We start from the raw sequence: 25,556 nt of genomic DNA on the forward strand, positions 1-25,556 counted from the left end.
GTTAGGTTGGATTGGCCATGCTAAATTGTCCCGTAGTGTCCAGGGATGTGCAGTTTAGGGTGGATTGGCGATGCTAAATTGTCCTGTAGTGTCCAGGGATGTGCAGGTTAGGGTGGATTGGCCGTGCTAAATTGTCCCATAGTGCCCAGGGATGTGCAGGTTAGGGTGGATTGGCCATGCTAAATTGTCCTGTAGTGTCCAGGGATGTGCAGGTTAGGGTGGATTGGCCGTGCTAAATTGTCCCATAGTGCCCAGGGATGTGCAGGTTAGGGTGGATTGGCCGTGCTAAATTGTCCTGTAGTGCCCAGGGATGTGCAGGTTAGGGTGGATTGGCCGTGCTAAATTGTCCTGTAGTGCCCAGGGATGTGCAGGTTAGGGTGGATTGGCCGTGCTAAATTGTCCTGTAGTGCCCAGGGATGTGCAGGTTAGGGTGGATTGGCCATGCTAAATTGTCCCGTAGTGCCCACGGATGTGCAGGTAAAATGGCCAACTAGGAAAATCTGTCTCTGGCCCCTTCAATCCATCAAGGCATAGATTGATACAGGGCAGAAAAGGCCCTTCAGCCTATTGAGTCTGCACCGACATAACTCCCATTAAAAATGCACTAATCCCAACTTCCTGCACTTGACCCATTTCCTTGAATGTTATGATATTTGAAATGCACATCCAAATACTTTCTAATGGTTGAAAGGTTTCCAGCCTCCACTACCTTCCCAGGCAGAGCATTCCAGATTCCCACCACCCACTGAATGAAAATGCTTTTTTCCAAAATCCCCTCTGAATCTCCTGCCCCCTTACCCTAAAACTAGTACCCCTCGCGATTGACCCCTCAACCAAGGGGGACAGCTGTTCTCTATTCACCCTGTCCATACCCCTCATAATTATATGCACCTCAATCATGTCTCCCTTCAGTCTCTGCTCTGAAGAAAACAGTCCAAGCCTATGCAGTCTGTCCTTACAGCTTGATTTCTCCATCCCAGGCAACATCTCGGTGAACCTTGCCTGTACCCCCTCCAGTGCTATCACATCCTTCCTGATGTGAGGTGACCAGAATGCAGACAGTACTCCAGCTGTATCCTGACCCACGTTCTGTACAACCCCGACATTACCTCCTTGCACTTACACTCTACGCCATGACTGGTGAAAGCAAGTGTCCCATATGTCTTCTTATTGCTCTGCTCTGCTGACTTCAGGCATCTGTGAATAATTACCCCAAGATCCCTCTGTTACTCTAAGCTACCCACTGTCCTGCTATTCTCCCACATTGTTCTTCCAAAGTGCATCACCTTGCACTTATCAGGGTTAAATAGCATCTGCCACTCGTCTGTCGATCTGACCAACCCATTTGTATTTTCCTGTAATCTACAACCATCTTCTTCACTATTAACCACCCTACCAATCTTGGTTTTTCATTGAATCCCTGCAGTGTGGAAACAGGCCGTTTAGCCCAATTAGACCACACCGACCCTCCGAAAAGTAACCCACCCAGACCCATTCCCTTACCCTATTACTCTACATTTACCCCCTGACTAATGCATCTACCCTCCATATCCCTGGACACTATGGGACAATTTAGCATGGCCAATCCACCCTAACCTGCACATCCCTGGACACTATGGGACAATTTAGCATGGCCAATCCACCCTAACCTTCACATCTTTGGACTGTGGGAGGGACCCGGAGGAAACCCACGCAGACACAGGGAGAATGTGCAAACTCCACACAGACAGTCACCCGAGATGGGCAGACTAGTGGCAGATGCTATTTAACCCTCATAAGTGCGAGGTGGTGAATAGGATAGTTAAGAAGACATATGAGACTCTTGCTTTCACCAGTCATGGGGTAGAGTGTAAGTGCAAGAAGGTAATGTTGGAGTTGTACAGAGCGTGGGTCAGGCTACAGCTGTGAGGCAGCAGTGCTAGCCACTGAGCCACCATGCTGCCAGGGTGTCATTTGTAAATTGGCTTAACAAATTGCCCCACATTTCCAACCATATCATTTGTATATGTCAAAAAATAAGGCTCCCAGTACTGATCCTTGTGGACAATGGTCTCCAGTCACTCAAACAGTCTTCTGCCTTTACCATTCGATGGATCGAATGGCCTACTCTTCTGCATCTGAATGATTCTGATGCCAGGAGAGTACATTGACCATTTGCGTGTTGGCTGTTGAGCGACAGGCCGTCTGCTCAATGCCAACTCCGATCCCACAGGATCGCAGTCCAGCTCCCTTGTGAATGCATTCAGAGATCCACACCCCACCCAGCAACACATTCCCAGGGGCTCGCTCCACTCTGGGTTGACAGTCCAACAGCTGACTTCTACATTGTTGAAACACGCGTTCACTGATTTATCAAACCCAATGTGAGAAGGGAACAGAAGGAGGCCATTCAGCTCATTGGAGTAATGCTAGTCTGCTGAAAAGAGGACTTCAGTTCGTGTCATTCTCCCCACTTCACCCCACTCTTTCCCTCACACAGCCCCTGCAAATCGTTCCAAAGAACAGTACAGCACAGGGACAGGCCCTGTGGCCCTCCAAACCGAAACATTTTTCCGTTCCCTACTAAAACTGTCTTCATTAACAGGATCCGTATCCCTCTATTCCCTTCCTGTCCAAGTGCATCTGGAATGCTGCTATTGTGTCTGCTTCCACCACCTCCTCTGGCAGCGTGTTCCAGGCACTCGCCACCCTTTGTGGGAAAATGTCGCCCCGCACAGCTCTTTTAAACATTGCTCCCCTCCCCACCCTCTGTACCTTAAACCTCTGTAATTGACCCCTCCACCCTGGCGTGAAAAAAAACCTCGTACTTTCCACTCTAGCCAATCACGATCTTATCAATTTCTATCTGTCGCCCCTCAACCTTCTGCGTTCCAGTGAAAACGAACCCAGTCTATCCAACCTTTCTTCATAGGTAAAATCCCCCATACTGGGCAACATCCTGGTAAACCATTTCTGCGCCGTCCCCAAAGCATCCCCATCCTTCCTAGGGTGGTGACCAGAATTGTATGCGGTAATCCAAGTTCCCCCTTCAAGTATTTCTCCAATCACCAACCCCCCCCCACCCTGCCAAACCCCCAAACTTTTAAAAGTTCCTGTAGAATCCTTTTCAGGCAGCACTTCCCAGATCGCAACACATCGCTGCGTAAGAAACAAATTCCCCTCATCCCTTCCTCCAGTTGTCTACAATCCATGTTCCCCCTCTGGTGATCAATCGCCCTGCCATTGGGGACGGTTTCCTCCCTCATTCCCTCACTCGAAACTCAGCTCCCCCGCCACCCCTCATGTTGAAGGCCTCGATTGAATCTCCCCTTTAACCTCCTCCACTCCGAGCAGATCGATCCCGGCTTCTCCCATCTCTACACGTGAACTGGAGTAGGGGAAGGGAATCCAAGACTATAGGCTTAAGTTGAGAGGGGAAAGATTTAAAAGGGACCTGAGGGGTGACTTTTTCACTCAGAGGGTGGTGCGTGTTTGGAACGAGCTGCCACAGGAAGTGGTGGAGGCTGGTACAAAGACAGCATTTAAAAGGCATCTGGATGGGTATATGATTGGGAAGTGCTTAGAGGGATATGGGCCAAGTGCTGGCAAATGGGACTAGATTCATTTAGCATTTCAGGTCGGCGTGGACAAGCTGGACCCAAAGGGTCGGTTTCCATGCTGCCTCATCCAGCGCCGGTCCCTCCACATCATATCTGAGGCCACAGCCTCCTTCCAAAAGTCTATGAGACGTGTCGTGGAGCAGGGAGAAAGTGAGGTCTGCAGATGCTGGAGATCAGAGTCAAGAGGAAAAGCACAGCAGGTCAGGCAGCATCCGAGGACTAGGCCCGAAACTGCATGACCTCTTGTGTAGCAGGACAAGGGTTGTGGTTCAAATCCCCTCAAGCCAGCTAGTGGTATTTAACGTCAATAAAATCCAGAACGAAAAAGAAATTTGGTCTAATGAGGACTGTGCAACCATTGACATAGAGTCACACAGCATGGAAATAGACCCGACAGTCCAACTAGCCCAGGCTGACAAGTTTTCCTCAACTAAACTCGTCCTACTTGCCCCCATTTGGCCCATATCCCTCTGAACATTTCCTATCCTTGTACCTGCCCAAATATCTTTTAAATGTCATAATTGTACCCACATCTACCACCTCCTCTGGCAGTTCATTCCATCTGGGAACCATTCCATCCCATGTGAAAAAGTTGCCCCTCAGGTCCCTTTTAAATCCTTCTCCTCTCTTGACAGTCACGAAAACCCATTGGGTTCACTAATAGGGAAGGAAATCTGCCCTGCGAACCTCATCGATTGTGAATAAAAGCTCCCCCCCCCCCCCCCCCCACCCCCCCCCCCCCCCCCCGTGACTGGGAAAGGAGATCTGCCGTCCTTTCCTTGGAGCAGGAAAGTGGAGTCGAGGCTGAGGTGAGATCAGCCATACCCATATTCAATAACGGGGCGGTCTTGAGGGGCTCACTCTACCCCCTCATCCCAAAGTTATGATCTCCTCTCCGAGTTCGGGCCGAGACGTGACTCCAGACCCCACACAGCGACAGCGGATTGGGGAGGGGGGTTGGAGGCCAACTCTTGACCGTCCTCTGAAATGTTCCCGACACTCAGTTCAACTGGGGAGTTGGTATGGGGAGGGGAGGGGAGGGGAGCAACAATTGCCAGCGGTACCAGTTGGCTCTCCACCGCCCAGCCTCTGTTTCCATTCCCCCCCCCCCACAGGGAAGCTGTACAACGACGTCGGGCTCAGCTACTCACAGCTGAAGATGTTCCTGCAGGCAGCCGAGTGCTTCCAGATGGCCCTCCCCTACTGCCAGCACGGAGGCCTGGATCGGCGGAAAGAGGCCGTGGTCCTTCAGAACCTCGGCGCCGTCTACAACACCTTGGGCGACTACAGCAAGGCACTGGGCTTTCACCAGAGCGCCGCGGCTTTGCACGGTAAGGAGAGGGGGTGCGGGGCTTTGGAAGAGGCTGCCGCTTTTGAGGTTGATGGGTGTATGGTGTTGGCGGTCAATAGCGCGGAGGGTGGTGAGTTCAAAACCTGGGGCAACGTTGTCTGGGAACAGAACTGAGGCCCAGGTCAATGATGATCGGATTGGATGTCGGAACTGACCTGGCCCCCTGTAAATAAGAACTGGAACAGGAGTAGGCCATTCAGCCCTTCGAGTGCTCCGCCATTCAACACAATCATGGCCGATCTTATCTCAGCCTCAATTCCACTCTGCCTTCTTTTCATGATGATGTGGGCATCACTGGCTAGGCCAGCATTTATTGCCCATCCCTAATTGCCCAGAGGGCAGTTAAGAGTCAACCACGTGGCTGTGGGTCTGGAGTCACGTGAAGGCCAGACCCAGGTAAGGATGGTAGTTTCCTTCCCAATTGAACCAAACAATTGGCAATGGATTTGTGGTCACTACTTGACTCTTAATCCTGGATTTTTATTGAATTTGAATTGTGTCATCTGCCATAATAGGATTCGAACCTGGGTGTCTGGATTAAAGGTGTCGAGAGTGTGGTGCTGGAAAAGCGCAGCAGGTCAGGCAGCATCAACTTGGAGAAGGTGAGGACTGCAGATGCTGGAGGTCAGAGTCGAGAGTGTGGTGCTGGAAAAGCACCTCGCTTTCTCCTCATTGATGCTGCCTGACCGGCTGCGCTTTTCCAGCACCACACTCTCGACTCTGATCTCCAGCATCCACAGTCCTCACTTTCTCCTCTCTGGGTTAACAGTCCGGTGGTAACACCACTACGCCATCACCTCCCCATAATGTCTCCTCCTTAAATTCATTCAGTGTTCCTTCATCCACTGCACTCTGGAATTCCACAAATTTACAACCCTTTTAAGAGAAGTAATTCTTTCTCATCTCAGTTTTAGAACAAAGGGCAACAGATTTAAAACAAAGATCTTTCACTTCAAATTGCTTACATGAGGAAACGTCATCTCTGTGTCTATTTGTCAATCCCTTTTAGCATCTTATAAGACCATAAGAAACAGGTACTGGGCTGCTCGTCCATTACAGCCTGCTCTGCCAGCCATTAGGATCACGACTGATGTGACACTCCTCATGTCCACTTTTCTGTGTTTCCCCCATAACCCTTGAAGCCTCTTCTAATGCAAACTAACATCATCGTAGACCCAGAGGGCTGCCCTTTCATTCGAGAGAGTTCACTGGTAGTGAGTTTAACCTGAGGTTCACCACACCTCAGGCAAGGGGTGAGGTTGGGAAGGCGAGAACTGCATGGAGATCTCAACTGGTGCAGGAATTGGAACACCAGCTTCACTCTGCTCTGCAAAGCAGCCGTCCAACCAACTGAACTAACTGGCCCTCCCTTATACACCTCAATTAGATCAATGGAGAAGTGATGGCTGTTAATGCAGAGACGAAAAATGTGGCGCTGGAAAAGCACAGCAGGTCGGGCAGCATCCAAGGAGCAGGACAGTCAACATTCCAGGCATAACCCCTTCATCAGGCTCGAGACATCAACTCTCCTGCTTCTCAGATGCTGCCTGACCCTGCTGTGCTTTTCCAGCACCACGCTGTTCGACTCTGATCTCCAGCATCTGCAGTCCCTCACTTTCTCCTGCCAATGCAGAGACCCGGGTAACATTCTGGGGACCCAGGTTCAAATCCTGCCACAGCAGATGAAATTTGAATTCAATAAAAATTCTGGAATTGAGAGTCCAATGTTGGCCACGAATCCATTGTCGGAAAAACTCACCTTGTTCGCGAACGTCCTTGAAGGAAGGATGCTGCCATTCCTTCGAGAGCGCGGTGCTGGAAAAGCGCAGCAGGTCAGGCAGCATCCGAGGAGCAGGAAAATCGACGGTTCGGGCAAAAGTCCTTCATCAGGAATTCCTGATGAAGGGCTTTTGCCCAAACCGTCGATTCTCCTGCTCCTCGGATGCTGCCTGACCTGCTGCGCTTTTCCAGCACCGCGCTCTCGACTCTAATCTCCAGCATCTGCAGTCCTCAGTTTCGCCTCCTGCCATTCCTTGCCTGGTCTGGCCTACATGTGACTCCAGGCCCACGGCAATGTGTTTGATGCTTAACTGCCCTCTGAGCAATTAGGGGCGGGCAATAAATGCTGGTCTAGCCAGTGACGACCATATCCCATGACCCATGAATGAATTTATTTAAAAATCCCCTTTCATTCTTCTAAATTGTAGCTAAACTGCTCAATCTCTCTTCATGATATAGCGATGGATTTCATCCAGTGAATCTTTTCTGAACTCCCTTCAATGCAATTACGTCCTTCCTCAAGTAAGGTGGCCCAACCTGTGCGCAGTACTCCGGCTACAGAAACACCAATGCCTTGTACAAACAGTTCCCTACTTTTCTACTCCAAACCTTTGGCAATAATCTTCAAATATAAATTTGGTCCTCTTGTTACCTGCTGTTCCTGTGAGTCTAAAGCAACTTTAGTCACAGAATTGTCAAAGGTCAGAATCCTGAGAGGAGATGTGTGAGGGTAATGAATAATACGGAAAGCTGGGATCCTTGTTCTCGCTATACATGAGTAAAATGCTATTGGGTTCACTCCACGCAGAGTGACCAGTATCTGGATGGAGTCAGTCACCAGCAAAGATACAAGAGGCAGGTTTCATTGGCGCGAGACATGGTCCTCCAGAGATAGGAGACCATCTTGATGTGTCCAGTGTTAACAGAATCCCACATCTCTCCGTAGGTTCACTCGGAAGCCGGAACGCTCAGGGCCAGGGCTTCTGCAACCTGGCCTATGCCTACAGTCAGCTGGGAGACCACGAAGACACAGCAGAGAACTACCTACACGCACTGCAGGCATTCAAAGATACAGGTGAGAAGGCAAAGATCAAGGAAAGCAGAGCGTGGAGATTACGGGAGCGGTATACACTCTGTGAGTGTACAGAATGGGGTATACATGAGCAGTAGTTTAGATCAGAGTGGTGCTGGAAAAGAACAGCAGGTCAGGCAGCATCCGAGGAGCAGGAAAATCGACGTTTTGGGCAAAAGCCTTTCATCAGCAATATACAGCGTATGGGTACACAGAATGGGGTGTACAGGAGCAGTGTACAGTCTGTGGGTGTACAGAATGGGATGTACAGGAGCAGTACACAGTGTGTGGGGATACAGAATGGGGGGTATAGGAACAGTACACAGTATGTGGATGTACAGGAACAGTACACAGCAAGTGGGGATACAGAATGGGGAGGACAGGAACAGTACACAGTGTGTGGGGATACAGAATGGGGAGTACAGGAGGCGTACACAGTGTGTGTGGGTGTACAGAATGGGGAGTACAGGAACAGTACACAGTGTGTGGGTGTACAGGAACAGTACACAGTGTGTGGGGATACAGAATGAGGTGAACAGGAACAGTACACTGTGTGGGGATACAGAATGAGGTGTACAGGCACAGTACACAGTGTTTGGGGATACAGAATGTGGTGTACAGGAACAGTACACAGTGTGTGGGGATACAGAATGGGGTGTACAGGAACAGTACACAGTGTGTGGGTGTACAGAATGGGGTGTACAGGAACAGTACACAGTGTGTGGGGATACAGAATGGGGGTGTAGAGGAACAGTACACAGTGTGTGGGGATACAGAATGGGGTGTACAGGAACAGTATACAGTATGTGGGGATATAGAATGGGGAGTACAGGAACAGTACACAGTGTTTGGGGATACAGAATGTGGTGTACAGGAACAGTACACAGTGTGTGGGGATACAGAATGGGGTGTACAGGAACAGTACACAGTGTGTGGGGATACAGAATGGGGAGTACCGGAACAGTACACAGTGTGTGGGAATACAGAATGGGGTGTACAGGAACAGTACACAGTGTGTGGGAATACAGAATGGGGTGTACAGGAACAGTACACAGTGTGTGTGGATACAGAATGTGGTGTACAGGAACAGTACACAGTGTGTGGGGATATAGAATGGGGAGTACAGGAACAGTACACAGTCTGTGGGTGTACAGAATGTGGTGTACAGGAACAATACACAGTGTGTGGGGATATAGAATGGGGAGTACAGGAACAGTACACAGTCTGTGGGTGTACAGAATGTGGTGTACAGGAACAGTACACAGTGTGTGGGAATACAGAATGGGGTGTACAGGAACAGTACACAGTGTGTGGGAATACAGAATGGGGTGTACAGGAACAGTACACAGTGTGTGGGAATACAGAATGGGGTGTACAGGAACAGTACACAGTGTGTGGGAATACAGAATGGGGTGTACAGGAACAGTACACAGTGTGTGGGAATACAGAATGGGGTGTACAGGAACAGTACACAGTGTGTGGGAATACAGAATGGGGTGTACAGGAACAGTACACAGTGTGTGGGAATACAGAATGGGGTGTACAGGAACAGTACACAGTGTGTGGGAATACAGAATGGGGTGTACAGGAACAGTACACAGTGTGTGGGAATACAGAATGGGGTGTACAGGAACAGTACACAGTGTGTGGGAATACAGAATGGGGTGTACAGGAACAGTACACAGTGTGTGGGAATACAGAATGGGGTGTACAGGAACAGTACACAGTGTGTGGGAATACAGAATGGGGTGTACAGGAACAGTACACAGTGTGTGGGAATACAGAATGGGGTGTACAGGAACAGTACACAGTGTGTGGGAATACAGAATGGGGTGTACAGGAACAGTACACAGTGTGTGGGAATACAGAATGGGGTGTACAGGAACAGTACACAGTGTGTGGGAATACAGAATGGGGTGTACAGGAACAGTACACAGTGTGTGGGAATACAGAATGGGGTGTACAGGAACAGTACACAGTGTGTGGGAATACAGAATGGGGTGTACAGGAACAGTACACAGTGTGTGGGAATACAGAATGGGGTGTACAGGAACAGTACACAGTGTGTGGGAATACAGAATGGGGTGTACAGGAACAGTACACAGTGTGTGGGAATACAGAATGGGGTGTACAGGAACAGTACACAGTGTGTGGGAATACAGAATGGGGTGTACAGGAACAGTACACAGTGTGTGGGAATACAGAATGGGGTGTACAGGAACAGTACACAGTGTGTGGGAATACAGAATGGGGTGTACAGGAACAGTACACAGTGTGTGGGAATACAGAATGGGGTGTACAGGAACAGTACACAGTGTGTGGGAATACAGAATGGGGTGTACAGGAACAGTACACAGTGTGTGGGAATACAGAATGGGGTGTACAGGAACAGTACACAGTGTGTGGGAATACAGAATGGGGTGTACAGGAACAGTACACAGTGTGTGGGAATACAGAATGGGGTGTACAGGAACAGTACACAGTGTGTGGGAATACAGAATGGGGTGTACAGGAACAGTACACAGTGTGTGGGAATACAGAATGGGGTGTACAGGAACAGTACACAGTGTGTGGGAATACAGAATGGGGTGTACAGGAACAGTACACAGTGTGTGGGAATACAGAATGGGGTGTACAGGAACAGTACACAGTGTGTGGGAATACAGAATGGGGTGTACAGGAACAGTACACAGTGTGTGGGAATACAGAATGGGGTGTACAGGAACAGTACACAGTGTGTGGGAATACAGAATGGGGTGTACAGGAACAGTACACAGTGTGTGGGAATACAGAATGGGGTGTACAGGAACAGTACACAGTGTGTGGGAATACAGAATGGGGTGTACAGGAACAGTACACAGTGTGTGGGAATACAGAATGGGGTGTACAGGAACAGTACACAGTGTGTGGGAATACAGAATGGGGTGTACAGGAACAGTACACAGTGTGTGGGAATACAGAATGGGGTGTACAGGAACAGTACACAGTGTGTGGGAATACAGAATGGGGTGTACAGGAACAGTACACAGTGTGTGGGAATACAGAATGGGGTGTACAGGAACAGTACACAGTGTGTGGGAATACAGAATGGGGTGTACAGGAACAGTACACAGTGTGTGGGAATACAGAATGGGGTGTACAGGAACAGTACACAGTGTGTGGGAATACAGAATGGGGTGTACAGGAACAGTACACAGTGTGTGGGAATACAGAATGGGGTGTACAGGAACAGTACACAGTGTGTGGGAATACAGAATGGGGTGTACAGGAACAGTACACAGTGTGTGGGAATACAGAATGGGGTGTACAGGAACAGTACACAGTGTGTGGGGATACAGAATGGGGAGTACAGGAACAGTACACAGTGTGTGGGGATACAGAATGGGGAGTACAGGAACAGTACACAGTGTGTGGGGATACAGAATGGGGAGTACAGGAACAGGACACAGTGGGTGGGGATACAGAATGGGGAGTACAGGAACAGTACACAGTGTGTGGGGATACAGAATGGGGAGTACAGGAACAGTACACAGTGTGTGGGGATACACAATGGGGAGTTCAGAAACAGTACACAGTGTGTGGCATATAGAATGGGGAGTGCAGGTACAGTACACAGTGTGAATACAGAATGAGGTGTACAGGAACAGTACACAGTGTGTGGCATACAGAATAGGGAGTGCAGGTACAGTACACAGTGTGAATACAGAATGGAGTGTACAGGAACAGTACACAGTGTGTGGGAATACAGAATGGGGTGTACAGGAACAGTACACTGTGGGGATACAGAATGGGGAGTACAGGAACTGTATTCTGTGGGATACAGAATGGAGTGTACAGGAACAGTACACCGTGTGTGGGGATACAGAATGGTGAGTACAGGCTGGTATTCATCGCCATTGCCCCACAACATCCCCTTAGAGGTCCGGAATCTATTTTCTGAAGGAGAATGGTGGCTGTACCGACAGCGAAAAGGTGTTGCAGACAGTTATTAGATTCCCTACAGTATGGAAACAGGCCCTTCGGCCCAACCAGTCCACACCGACCCTCCAAAGTGTACCCCACCCAGATCCATTTCCCTCTGAGTAATGCACCTAACACTACGGGTAATTTAGCGTGGCGCCAATTAATCTGACCTGCAGGTCTTTGGACTGCGGGAGGACACCAGAGCACCCGGAGAAAACCCATGCGGAAACAGGGAGAATGTGCAGACTCCACACAGACAGTCGCCCAAGGCGGGAATCGAACCTGGGACCGTGGTGCTGTGAGGTAGCAGTGCTAACCACTGAGCTACCGTGCCGCCCCTCGTTTAAACCTGCAGTGCAAATGATGACACCGACAGCAGGGTTAATGTCAGAGTTACAGAGCAATGGTTGGCTTACGAGGAGAGACTGAATTGACTGGGATTGTATTCATTGGAATTCAGAAGAATGAGGGGAGACTTTACCAAAACACTTAAAATTATGAAGGAAACAGATAAGATAGAAAAAGAGAGGATGGTTTCACTGGCAGGTGAAACTAGGACAAGAGGGCATACCCTCAAGATTAGACGGGGCAGATTTCGGACTGAATTGAGAAGGAAGTTCTTCACCCAGAGGGTTGTAAATGTATGGAATTCCTTGCCCAGTGAAATATTTGACGCCACCGCAGTAAACGTTTTTAAAGCTAAGGTAGGTTTTTATTTGAACAATAACGGAATTAAGGGTTATGGTGAGAGGGCGCGTAATTGGGGCTGAGGCCACAGGAAGATCAGCCATGACCTTATTGAAGGGCCAGATGGCCTACTCCTGCTCCTAACTCTTGTGTTCTGATGTTCCGTGAAGAGTGCTGTTGACTGGATGTTAGTGTCTCAGCATTCCTGCAAGAGCAGTCCCAGTCTTCTCCTGCAGGGGTCAGGATTCTCTCCTGGTGTGATGGTTGGCAGTGAGCTGTCCTTTTGAATTGCCACAGTCCCCCAGGTGGTTAAGGGGACACCCAACAGTGCCATCAGGGAGGGAGTTCCAGTGTTTCCACACTGAAGGAACACCCAATGTACTTCCAAGTCAGTGCAGTGAGTGGTTGGGAGGGGAACTTGCAGGGGGTGCTGTTCCCCCATATCTGCTGCCGTTGTCTTTCAATGGGGTAGAGATCATGGGCTGGGAAGGTACTGTCTAAGGAGCCTCGTAGTCTTGCAGATGATACACACTGCTGCGACTGAGCGGGGGGGGGGGGGGGGTGGAGGCTTGATCATGTGGATCGATCAAGCTGGCTGCTTTACCCTGAACAGCGTCGAGCTTCTCGAGTGTTGTCAGAGCTGCACCCATCCAGGGGCAATTGGGGAGCATTCCATCATACTCCTTGTCAATGGTGGGTGGGCCTTGGGGGGAGTCGGGAGCTCCTGTTCAAGGGGGTGTGACAAAGGAGACTTTCAGATGACAGACAGAGGAGGCCAAGATGCAAGGCCCAGACGGATTGGTCCGAAGTTGCCCCAGAGACATAGAGATGTCCAGCACAGAGACAGACCCTTTGGTCAAATTCATCTATGCCGACCAGATATCCGAACCTACTGTAATCTAGTCCCATTTGCCAGCATTTGGCCCATTTCCCTTTAAACCCTTCCTATTCATATACTCATCCAGATGCCTTTTAAATGTTGCAATTGTACCAGCCTCCAGCACTTTTTCTGGCAGCTCATTACATACACGCTCTGCGTGAAAACGTTACCTCTTAGGTCTCTTCTAAATCTTGCCCCCTCACCTTAAACCTATGTCGTCTAGTTTTCGACTCCCCTACCCTGGGGAAAAGACCTTGTCTATTTGCCCTATCCATGCCCCTCATGATTTTATAAACTTCTACAAGGTCACCCCTCAGCCTCCGACGCTCCAGCGAAAACAGCCCCAGCCTCTTCAGGCTCTCCTTTTGGCTCAAATCCTCCAACCCTGGCAACATCCTTGTAAATCTTTTCTGATCCCTTCCAAGTTTCACAGCATCCTTCCGATAGAAGGGAGACGAATTGCACACAGTATTTCAACAGTGGCCTAACCAATGTCCTGTACAGCCACAACATAACCTCCCAACTCCTGTACTCAATACTCTGACCAATAAAGGAAAGCATACCAAACATCTTCTTCACTATCCTATCTACCTGTGACTCCACTTTCAAGGAGCTATGAACCTGCAATCCAAGGTGTTTTTGTTCAGCAGCACTCCCTAGGACCTTACCATTAAGTGTATAAATTCTGCTAAGAGTTGATTTCCCAAAATGCAGCACCTCACATTTATCGGAATTAAACTCCATTTGCCACCCCTCAGCCTATTGGCCCATCTGATCATGATCCCGTTGTACCCAGAGGTAACCTTCTTCACTGTCCACTACACCTCCAATTTTGGTGTCATCTGCAAGCTTACTAACCACACCTCCTATGTTCACATCCAAATCATTTATATAAATGATGAAAAGCAGTGCACCCAGCACCGATCCTTGTGGCACTCCACTGGTCACAGGTTTCCAGTCTGAAAAACAACCCTCCACCACCACCCTCTGTCTTCTTCCTTTGAGCCAGTTCCGTATCCAAATGGCTGGTTCTCCCTGTGTTCTGTGAGATCTAACCTTGTTAACCAGTCTCCCATGGGGAACCTTGTCGAACGCCTTACTGAGATCCATATAGATCATGTCCACCGCTCTGCCCTCATCAATCCTCTTTGAGTTTTTTTTGAAGAAGTAACAATCAAATTAGTGAGACACCTTTTCCCACGCACAAAGCCATGTTGACTATCCCTGATCATATGTGCAACTCGAACATATGGAGAAAGAGCTGAGGTCAGGGAAGAGTTGTATTTGACATTAGGCATAGAAAGTAGAAGGAGGAGTTGGCCTTTCAGCTCTTCAAGCCTGCCCTGCCATTATAAATGAGCATGTCTGACCACCCAAACCAGTGACCTCTTCCCACTTTCTCCCCATAAACTTTGATTCCTAGAGCCCTCAGAACTGTGCCCGTAACTCCTTGAAAACATTCCATCAATCGTTTTCTTGAGGGGGAGAGGATGCCAATTTGAGGAAATCGACACTGGGGAATTCCACTCCAACTCCTTCAGGTACCTACTTTTGCCACGGTGTTCCAACCAGAAGCCAGTCCAAGCGAGCACCAAATTGCTGTCCAGAAGCCTTTGCATGGCCAATCCACCCTAACCTGCACATCCCTGGGCACTATGAGACAATTTAGCATGGCCAATCCACCCTAACCTGCACATCCCTGGGCACTATGAGACAATTTAGCATGGCCAATCCACCCTAACCTGCACATCCCTGGGCAATATGGGTAATTTAGCATGGCCAAGCCACCCTAACCTGCACATCCCTGGGCACTATGGGACAATTTAGCATGGACAATCCACCCTAACCTACACATCCCTGGGCACTATGGGACAATTTATCATGGTCAAAGGGCTATCACAAGCACAATGGGCCTAGTGACCTCCTCCTCAGCTATTGGGTACAGAGCAGAGGGTGGCAAGGGGACATAACAGACTTGGGAAGCTTCCAGGCTCAGGGCTTATGGTCTCCCAGAATTTATCCTAACCTATCTCCCGTTTTGTTTTCCCGAGCACAGGTGATTTCCACGGACAGTGGCAAGCTTGTGAAGGTCTCGGAGCTGCCAAGTTTCGCCTGGGAGATCCCGAGAAAGCCATTCTTTACTACAAGCAGGCTCTAGCTGCTCTGGGCAAATCCCAGGTACGTCTGTTTATTCACTCAGTGGATGCGGGTGTCGGGGGCCAAACCTGTATCTATCGGCCCTTGCAAAGGTTACATTTATGTTTAGGCTTCATTGTCATATACCCAAGAACTAAAATACAGGAGCGCAGCGAAAAGTCTTCAATGTCCCCACACACGGCGCCACCTTAGGTACAAGTAGCTAGGTACAAAAACTTAACAACAAGGCAGAGATAAATAAGTAGCAAAGTTAAAAGCTAAACATTACAGTCTTAGAATCCTCAGTGTGGAAATAGGCCCTTCAGCCCAACCAAGTCCACACCGACCCTGCAAAGAGTGTCCCACCCAAACTCATTCCCCATTATTCTACATTTACCCCTGTCTAATACACTATGGGACAATTTAGCATGGCCAATCCACCCTAACCTGCATATCCCTGGACACTATGGGACAATTTAGCATGGCCAATCCACACTAACCTGCACATCCCTGGGCACTATGGGACAATTTAGTATGGCCAATCCACCCTAACCTGCATATCCCTGGGCACTACGGGACAATTTAGCATTGCCAATCCACCCTAACCTGCACATCTTTGGACTGTGGGAGGGAACCAGAGCACCTGGAGGAAACCCACACAGACACAGGGAGGAGAATGTGCAAACTCCACACACACAGACAGTCGCCCAAGGCTGGAATCGAACCCAGCTCCCTGGTGCTAACCACTGAGCCACCGTGCCACCCCTCCTTAGTATTAAGTAAAGAAATGAAGCTGAAAGTTCAACCATGGCAGCACCAGGAGGTGGTGAAGTTGACATTTCAGGTGTTACACTATCAGCACAAGTGGCAGCAGTGGGATTCAAACCCTTGCCTCCTTAGAGACTGGAACCTGAAATCAGTACCTTAGGCCACTTGGCCACGCTCTCAGACTCTGAAGAGGTGTTACACCTGAAACATCAACTTCTCCACCTCCTGATGCTGTCTGGCCTGCTGTGTTCTTCCAGCCTCCTGCCTGTCTACTTTGGATTCCAGCATCTGTGCGATTTTTTTTTTGTCTCTTCAAGTTCAACCATTGCAGTCTTGCTGAAGTGCTTAGTCATGCTGTGCCCCCACTTCCTGCAAGGGCCCGATCCCCATGCTGGCTCAATCTTCCCCAGCTCTCGTCATCGCTGCAGATGCCGCAGGGGGTCCTCCATCACCACGTTGGATCTCAGACCGTCCAGGCCTGATCCAGCCGCCATCCTCGGTCCACACGCCAGGCACCGTGAACCCGCCAAGAGGTGGGGGTGAGCCTCCTTCTTGAACCTCTGCAGTGGTGGAGGATCAGCCACAGAGCCATTCGGGAGGAAGTTCCGGGATCTTTGGCTCCAGCAACGCTGAAGGGACGGCCAATTCTCATTCGGAATGGTGGGGTTTGGAGGGGAACCTGCTCAGAATGGTGTATCTGGTGTCCTGTCATTTCAGATGGTCATAGTTGTTCGTTTGGAAGGTGCTGTCTGAGGAGCCTCAGCAAGTCACTGCAGTGCATCTTGGATACGCTGCTGGTGGAGGGAGTGATTAGATTCCACTACAGTGTGGCAACAGGCCCTTCAGCCCAACCAGTCCACGCCAACTCTCTGAAGAGTAGCCCATCCAGACACATTTCCCTCTGCCTAATGCACCTAACACTATGGGCAATTTAGCATGGTCAATTCGCCCTGAACTGCATATCTTTGGACTGTGGGAGGGAACCGGAGCACCCAGAGGAAACCCACGCAGATGGGGGGGGGGCAGAATGTGCAAACTCCACACAGACAGTTGCCCCAAGGCTGGAATCGAACCCGGGTCCCTGGCGCTGTGAGGCAGCAATGGCACCGTGCCGCCCCAATGGATGTCTGTGGTGCCAATCCAGTGGGGGCTGCTTTGTCCCTGGATGGTGTCGAGATTCCCCAGTGTTGCTGGAGCTGCACCCATCCAGACAAGTGGGGAGTATTCCCTCACACTCCTGACTCATGCCTTGCTGGCTTTGGCGAGGCGTGAGCCAAGGCACGCACTGTAGAATTCCAAGCCTCTGACCTGCTCTTGCAGCCTCTTACAGGGCTGGCCTGGTTCAGTGTCTGATTGATGGACGTAGGGACCGAAGGTTGAAGGACCAGCAAAGAAAAGATATGTATTTATGTAGCACCTTTCACAACCACAGAAGATCCCAATGTGTTTTACAACCAATGAAGCGCATTTTCTGATGTGGGCTCAGTGTTGTATTGTCGGAAATGTGGCAGGTATTTGTGCACAGCATGTTCCCACAAACAGTCATAATGACCCATGTCATCTATCTTTATTAATGTGGGGTGAGGAATAAGTTTTATTCCCAGACACTGGGGAGAACTGTCTGATGGAGAACATTTCGCCCTCACCCCACTTTAAAACAACAGCATCTGATATTTTGCATTAAAATGGACAGGCAGCACAGTGTTCCCTCAGTGCTGACCCTCCGACATTGCCCGCTCCCTTAGGGCTGACCCTCTGATACTGCCCCCTCCCTCAGTACTGACCCTCTGATACTGCCCCCTCCCTCAGTGCTGACCCTCTGACAGCAACTGTGCTCCCTCAGCACTGATCTTCTGACAGTGCGGCGCTCCCTCAGCGCTGACCCTCTGACAATACGGTACTCTCTCAGCGCTGACCCTCCGACAGTGATGCATTCCCTCAGTGCTGACCCTCTAACAGTGTGATGCTCCCTCAGCGCTGACCCTCCGACAGTGCAGCGCTCCCTCAGCGCTGACCCTCTGACAGTGCGATGCTCCCTCAGCGCTGACCCTCCGACAGTGCAGCGCTCCCTCAGCGCTGACCCTCTGACACTGCTGCATTCCCTCAACGCTGACCCTCCAACAGTGTGACACTCCCTCAGCGCTGACTCTCTGTCAGTGTAGTGCTCCCTCAGCGCTGACCCTCCGACAGTGCAGCTCTCCCTCAGCACTGGCTCTCCAATACTGCAAGCGCACCCTCTGCGCCCCTTCCCTCTGTGCTGACCTGCGACAGTGCCCCCTCCATCAGCCCTGACCTTCTGTCAGCGCCCACTCCCCCGGCGCTGACCCTCCGACAGTGTCACATCCGTCTGCACCGACCCTCTGCCAGTGCGGCACTCCCTCAGCCTCAACCTTCTGAGAGTGCCCATGCTCTCAGCCCCGACCCTCCGGCAGCGTGGGACTCCATTTACTTGTTCTGTCAGGTAAGTGGGACGTGCAGGCTTGGAACTTGGATTGGAGGGAGTTCCAACTGGAAGGCTGGTCCAAAATGTAAGAGACCATGGTATCCAAAGTTGGCTTGCCAATAGGAGGCAAAGAATGATGATGGAGGGTTGTTTTTGTAATTGGAAACTTGCCTGTAGTAGTATACCACCAGAATCACCCTTGTTGTTTATTATGTACGTTAACAACTTGGATATCAATGTAGAAGGTGTAATATTGTGCACAGTTCTAGTTGCTACTGGTCGGGACTAGGCCAGACCACTCAAAATATTCTTAAGCAGATGGCCCAGTCCATACGGGTGGCTCAGTGGTTAGCACTGCTGTCTCACAGCACCAGGGTCCTAGGTTCGATTTCAACCTTGGGCGACTGTCTGTGTGGAGTTTGCATATTCTCCCCATGTCTGCGTGGGTTTCCTCCCACAGTCCAAAGATGTGCAGGTTAGGTGAATTAGCCACGCTAAATTGCCCATAGTGTAGGGTGCATTAGTCAAAGGGAAAAGGGGTTTGGGTAGGTTACTCTTCTGAGGGTCGGTGTGGACGTTTTGGGCTGAAGGGCCAGTTTCCACACTGTAGGAAATCTAATCTAATCATAACTTTGCAATTTGTTTTGGTAAGTGTACAGCGAAAGTTACCCAGAGTAAGTTAGCTAGGTTGAGTACCGGTCTTAAAACAGACAAAAAATTATTCACAAAATTACACAATGAAACACAAAGAACCCTTCCAGAATTCAGTCTATCCAACTAGATTTGTGCTGTTCCTAAGAAACACGACAGTGCCAATAAGCAAACCCCCTTATAAAACACAGTAGAAAATGGAACAAATGCTTTACAGGTTGAAGTTAGAAGGGCAGAAGAAGAGAGAGAGAGTTCCCACACAGCTCACTGTTGAACTCCTAACTAGTTCTGGACTGAAACACTCAGCAGAGAGCTGACCACTCCCCTTCCATTATACAGGTCACTTCTAAATCATGACCACTTTGGCCTGAAGTCTCATTTGCTTACATATAAACAAAAGGCCTCTCAATACCCTTAAAGCTCTGTACCAAACCAGTCCAATCAGAACTGGAAACCTCTGGGGGGGGAAAAAAACAAGGACACAGTATCCTTGAGAAAAGGAACAGCTTTCAGAAAAAAGGGACCAGTTTCGTGACTCTATGCTATCAGAAGGATATTATTGCATGGTGCAGAGAAAATGCACCAGAATATTGCCTGGTATGAAAAGTCTCAGTTGTGAGGAGAGACTGCATAGACCAGAGGGTGTAGTGATAAGCTGAGGAGCAATTGGTTTACAGGAGATCTGAGAGAGAATGTATTCACCCAGAGGGTGGTAGGAGGATGGAACGTGCTTCTTGGGAGGCTGGTGGAGACAGCTACTCTCGCAACATTAGAGACGCATCTGGATGAGCACTTAAAATGCCAGAGGACACTAGGATATGGACCAATTACAGGTTAATGGGATTAATGTAGCTTGTTGGTTGGCGTAAACGCATTGGGCAAATGGGCCTGTTTCAATGCTGTATAACTCTAACAAAGCCACAGTCTGATGGCTGCAGAGAGACAGACAGACAGAGAGACAGACAGACAGAGAGACAGACAGACAGAGAGACAGAGACAGACAGACAGACAGAGAGAGACAGACAGGGAGACAGACAGACAGACAGATAGAGACAGACAGAAAGAGAGAAACAGACAGAAAGAGACAGACAGACAGACAGAAAGAGAGACAGAGAGACCATGAAGGGATTGGTACCCAGGCTCAACAGAGTGCCTCTTAGTGACAAGAGAAATGTGGAACTTTACACTGGACAAGGTTTGAAAAACACCAGCGATGATTAATCGACACGGGTTGTTTACAAGGGAGTTGGGACAATGTCCATATCCCTGGGCACTGAGTGATGTGGGAAATGTGTCAGTAATAAGCACACATTGTACAACCTGGACCTGAGCAACGTATAGGTGAGCACAAAACTACAGAGTGATTCCCTGCAAAGGGAGCTGGATTATTCACATCTTAGGCTGCTTCCACTTCCCACTTTTATATTTCTGCAGGAACCCAGTGGGTCAGCCCAGGAAAGGATTGTGAACAAATTGACAGATGCCATTCAGTACAAGCTCTCCCTGAACAGTGTGTTGCCCCATGCCAGCGGTATCCCACCCGCCATGCCTTTGGTAAGTGTTTGACATGCAGTGACACCACCTGTATTTCAGAGACCTCTGCATCAGTTCCCAATTCCCAATGCTCAGCTTAATGGTACAGAGTACCGCTGACCCCATTTGCCTCACACCGGCACAATGTTTTAGTGCAGACAAATGGAGAGGCGGCTTTACGCTGTACCTAACTTCATGCTGTCCCCATCCTGGGAGTGTTGGATGGAGAGACAGTGTAGAGGATGCTTTATTCGGTGTCTAACTCTTTGCTGTCCCTGTCCTGGGAGTGCTTGATGGGGAACAGTGTAGAGAAGCTGTAGTGTGTATCTAGCCCAATGTTGCCCTGTCCTGGGAGTGTTTGATGGGGACAGTGTAGAGAGAGCTTTACTCTGTATCTAAACCTGTCCTGTCCCTGTCCCTAGGAGTGTTTGGGGGGCACAGTGTAGAGGGAGCTTTACTCTGTATCTAACCCTGTGCTGTCCCTCACCTGGGAGTGTTTGATGGGGGACAGTGTAGAGGGAGCTTTTCTCTGTATCTAACCCCGCACTGTCCCTGTCCTGGGAGTGTTTGATGGAGACAGTGTAGAGGGAGCTTCACTCTGTATCTAACCCTGTGCTGTCCCTGTCCTGTTAGTTTTGACTGAGCAGGGGGTGAGGGGACAGTGTAGTGCGAGTTCTGCCTTTCTTTATAAGATATGTTTCTTCCCCTCCTCAAAGCAACAGGGTCTTAAACTAACTATCCACTGTCTGTGTTTCTGATGTGATGAACCATTAATGATCTGCATTGTTCACAGAAGTACCTACCTGGAAATTTCCCTCGAACATTGAGGGCTCCCGCTCCTGTCACCCATGGGCATCAAATGCAAATAATTCAGTAAGTAAGGTGTTACACACTCCCGAGGTACGGAAGAATTTGGAGTTTAGCTGTGGAGGGGCCACTGTTGGACTGGGGTGGACAAAGTTAAAAATCACACACCAGGTTATAGTCCAACAGGTTTATTTGGAAGCACTAGCTTTTGGAGCACTGCTCCTAACTAGGAGTTGTGTGACTTCTAACTTTGGAGTTTAGGGAAGATGCGTTGTCCTGGATTAGATTAGATTCCCTACAGTGTGGAAACAGGCCATTTGGCCCCACAAGTCCACGCTGACCCTCCGAAGACTAACCCACCTAGACCCATTTCCCTCTGACTAATACACCTAACACTATGGGCAATCTAGCATGACCACTTCACCTAACCTGCACATCCCTGGGCACTACAGGACAATTTAGCATGGCCAATCCACATCCTGGACACTCCGGGACAATTTAGCATGGCCAATCCACCCTAACCTGCACATCCCTGGGTACTATGGGACAATTTAGCATGGCCAATCCACCCTAACCTGCACATCCCTGGGCACTATGGGACAATTTAGAACGGCCAATCCACATCCTGGATACTACGGGACAATTTAGCATGGCCAATCCACCCTAACCTGCACATCCCTGGCCACTTCGAGACAATTTACCAAGGCCAATCCACCCCTAACCTGCACATCCCTGGGCACTATGGGACAATTTAGCATGGCCAATCCACCCTAACCTGCACATCCCTGGACACTACGGGACAATTTAGAACGGCCAATCCACATCCTGGATACTACGGGACAATTTAGCATGGCCAATCCACCCAAACCTGCACATCCCTGGGCACTACGAGACAATTTACCAAGGCCAATCCACCCCTAACCTGCACATCCCTGGGCACTATGGGACAATTTAGCATGGCCAATCCACCCTAACCTGCACATCCCTGGGCACTACGAGAAAATTTACCATGGCCAATCCACCCTAACCTGCACATCCCTGGGCACTACGAGACAATTTACCATGTCCAATCCACCCTAACCTGCACATCCCTGGACACTATGGGACAATTTAGCACGGCCAATCCACCCTAACCTGAACATCCCTGGGCACTATGGGACAATTTAGCATGGCCAATCCACCATAACCTGCACATCCCTGGGCACTATGGGACAATTTAGCATGACCAATCCACCCTAACCTGCACATCCCTGGGCACTATGGGACAAATTTAGCACGCCAATCCACCCTAACCTGAACATCCCTGGGCACTATGGGACAATTTAGCATGGCCAATCCACCCTAACCTGCACATCCCTGGGCACTATGGGACAATTTAGCATGGTCAATCCACCCTAACCTGCACATCCCTGGGCACTACGGGACAATTTAGTATGGCCAATCCACCCCTGACCTGCACATCCCTGGGCACTACGGGACAATTTAGCATGGCCAATCCACCCTAACCTGCAGAACTTTGGACTATGGGAGGAAACCGGAGCACCTGGAGGAAACCCACACAGACACAGGGAGAATGTGCAAACTCCACACAGACAGTCGCCCCGAGGGTGGAATTAACCCTGGGTCCCTGGTGCCATGAGGCAGCAGTGCTAACCACTGAGCCACCATCTTGAAACCCCTGGTGGCTTCTCCACCGACACCATCCCCGCCCCATCCACTGCACCTTCCCTGTAACCGCAGAAGGTGCAACACCTGCCCCTTACACTCCTCGCTGTTCACCATCCAAGGGCCTGAGCCAGGTGAAGCAACATTTCACCTGTACCTCCTCTGATCTTGTGTATTGTATTCACTGCACCTAATGCAAATTGGAGAAACCAATCGCAGACTGGGTGATCGCTTTGCAGGACTCTGACCTTCCCATAGCCGGTCACTTTAACACAGCGTCCTGCTCGCATGGCCACATGTCTGTTCTCAGTGGAGAAGGCTGGAAGAACATAGCAGGCCGGGCAGCATCAGCTGTGAAGAAGTCAATGTTTCGGCTGTGACCCTTCTCTAGTCCTGAACAAGGGTTACACCTGAAATGTCGACCACTCCACCTCCTGAAGCTGCCTGGCTTGCTGTGTTCTTCCAGCCGCCTGCTTGTCTACCTTGGATTCCAGCATCTGCAGTTTTTGTTTTCTCTAACAGAGGAGGTATAATTAGTAAGTTTGCGGATGACACCAAAATTGGAGGTGTAGTGGACAGCAAAGAGGGTTACCTCAGATTACAACAGGATCTGGACCAGATGGGCCAATGGGCTGAGAAGTGGCAGATGGAGTTTAATTTAGATAAATGCGAGGTGCTGCATTTTGGGAAAGGCAAATCAGGGTAGGACTTATACACTTAATGGTAAGGTCCCAGGGAGTGTTGCTGAACAAAGAGACCTTGGAGTGCAGGTTCATAGCTCCTTGAAAGTGGAGTTGCAGGTAGATAGGATAGTGAAGAAGGCATTTGGTATGCTTTCCTTTATTAGTCAGAGTATTGAGTATAGGAGTCGGGATGTCATGTTGCGGCTGTACAGGACATTGGTTAGGCCACTGTTGGAATATTCTGTGCAGTTCTGGTCTCCTTCCTATCGGGAAGATGTTGTGAAACATGAAAGGGTTCAGAAAAGATTTACAAGGATGTTGCCAGGGTTGGAGGGTTTGAGCTACAGGGAGAGGCTGAACAGGTTGGGGCTGTTTTCCCTGGAGCGTCAGAGGCTGAGGGGTGACCTTATAGAGGTTTATAAAATCAAGAGGGACATGGATAGGATAAACATCTTTTCCCTGGGGTGGGGTAGTCCAAAACTAGAGGGCATAGGGTTAGGGTGAGAGGGGAAGATATAAAAGGGACCCAAGTGGCAACCTTTTCACCTGGTGCGTGTATGGAATGAGCTGCCAGAGGAAGTGGTGGAGGCTGGTACAATGACAGCATTTAAAAGGCACCTGGATGGGGACATGAATAGGAAGGGTTTGGAGGGATATGGGCCGGGTGCTGGCAGGTGGGACTAGATTGGGTTGGGATATCTGGTCGGCATGGACGGGTTGGACCGAAGGGTCTGTTTCTGTGCTGCACATCTCTATGAGTCTATGATGTGTCTGTCCTCTGCATGCTGTAGTGTTCAAGTGAATCGCAGCGCTAACTGGAATACCATCATCTCATCTTCAGACCAGGCACGTTACAGTCTTCTGCACTTAATACTGAGTTCAACACCCTCAAATTGTGAACCAGATCCCATTCCTTCCCTTTCTTTTAGCTTGTTATCATTTCCCCTTTTCCCTCCCCCATCCAAGTGGGACTGTCTGTCCTTTCAGGTCTGGATAGAGACAAATGCTGGAACCCAAGGTAGACAGGCAGGGGGCTGGAAGAACACAGAGAGCCAGGCAGCGTCAGGAGGTGTGAAGTAGGCATTTCAGGCCTTAAAGAAGGATTACACCCGAAACGTCGACTTCTCCACCTCCTGACGCTGCCTGGCCTGCTGTGTTCTTCCAGCCCCCTGCCTGTCCTTTCAAGCCTGGCAGGTAGACTCACCAGTGTTCTGCCGTTCTCACGTTCTGATCACTTAATCTGAACGTTCAACATGTTTTCTCCATCAGCACCCTGCACCCTACCCCTCCACAATTCACTTCCGCTTGCTCTCTCTGCATGGGGTGCTGTCTGACCCTCTGTAATCTCCAGCATTTGTTGTTTTCAGGAGGGATTCCGTGATTCTATGATTCAGTACTGGTTCCTCCCAGTTCAGTTACACACGACATGTCTCACAAGGGCCAGCTGTGAAATAGAGTCATAGAGATGTACAGCACGGAAACAGACCCTTCGGTCCAACCCGTCCATGCTGTCCAGATATCCCAATCTAGTCCCACCTG

At 49.8% G+C, this 25,556-nt stretch overlaps 1 protein-coding gene across 1 annotated transcript in view; it reads left to right on the forward strand.

Moving 5' to 3' along the window:
• LOC122544758 (tetratricopeptide repeat protein 24) overlaps window positions 1–21,721 on the forward strand; it is a gene marked incomplete at its 3' end in the record, with an annotated part of 31,550 nt that extends 9,829 nt beyond the window's left edge. Inside the window, exons 3-7 of the mRNA XM_043684082.1 lie at window positions 4,715–4,930; window positions 7,676–7,804; window positions 15,388–15,509; window positions 20,764–20,883; window positions 21,656–21,721. Coding sequence (XP_043540017.1) covers window positions 4,715–4,930; window positions 7,676–7,804; window positions 15,388–15,509; window positions 20,764–20,883; window positions 21,656–21,721 — 653 coding nt within the window. The remainder of the gene's footprint in view (window positions 1–4,714; window positions 4,931–7,675; window positions 7,805–15,387; window positions 15,510–20,763; window positions 20,884–21,655) is intronic.
• Between the last annotated feature and the right edge of the window lie 3,835 nt (window positions 21,722–25,556).

The sequence above is a fragment of the Chiloscyllium plagiosum genome, chromosome 51 (genome assembly GCF_004010195.1).
Source record: "Chiloscyllium plagiosum isolate BGI_BamShark_2017 chromosome 51, ASM401019v2, whole genome shotgun sequence".
Lineage (NCBI taxonomy): Eukaryota > Metazoa > Chordata > Chondrichthyes > Orectolobiformes > Hemiscylliidae > Chiloscyllium > Chiloscyllium plagiosum.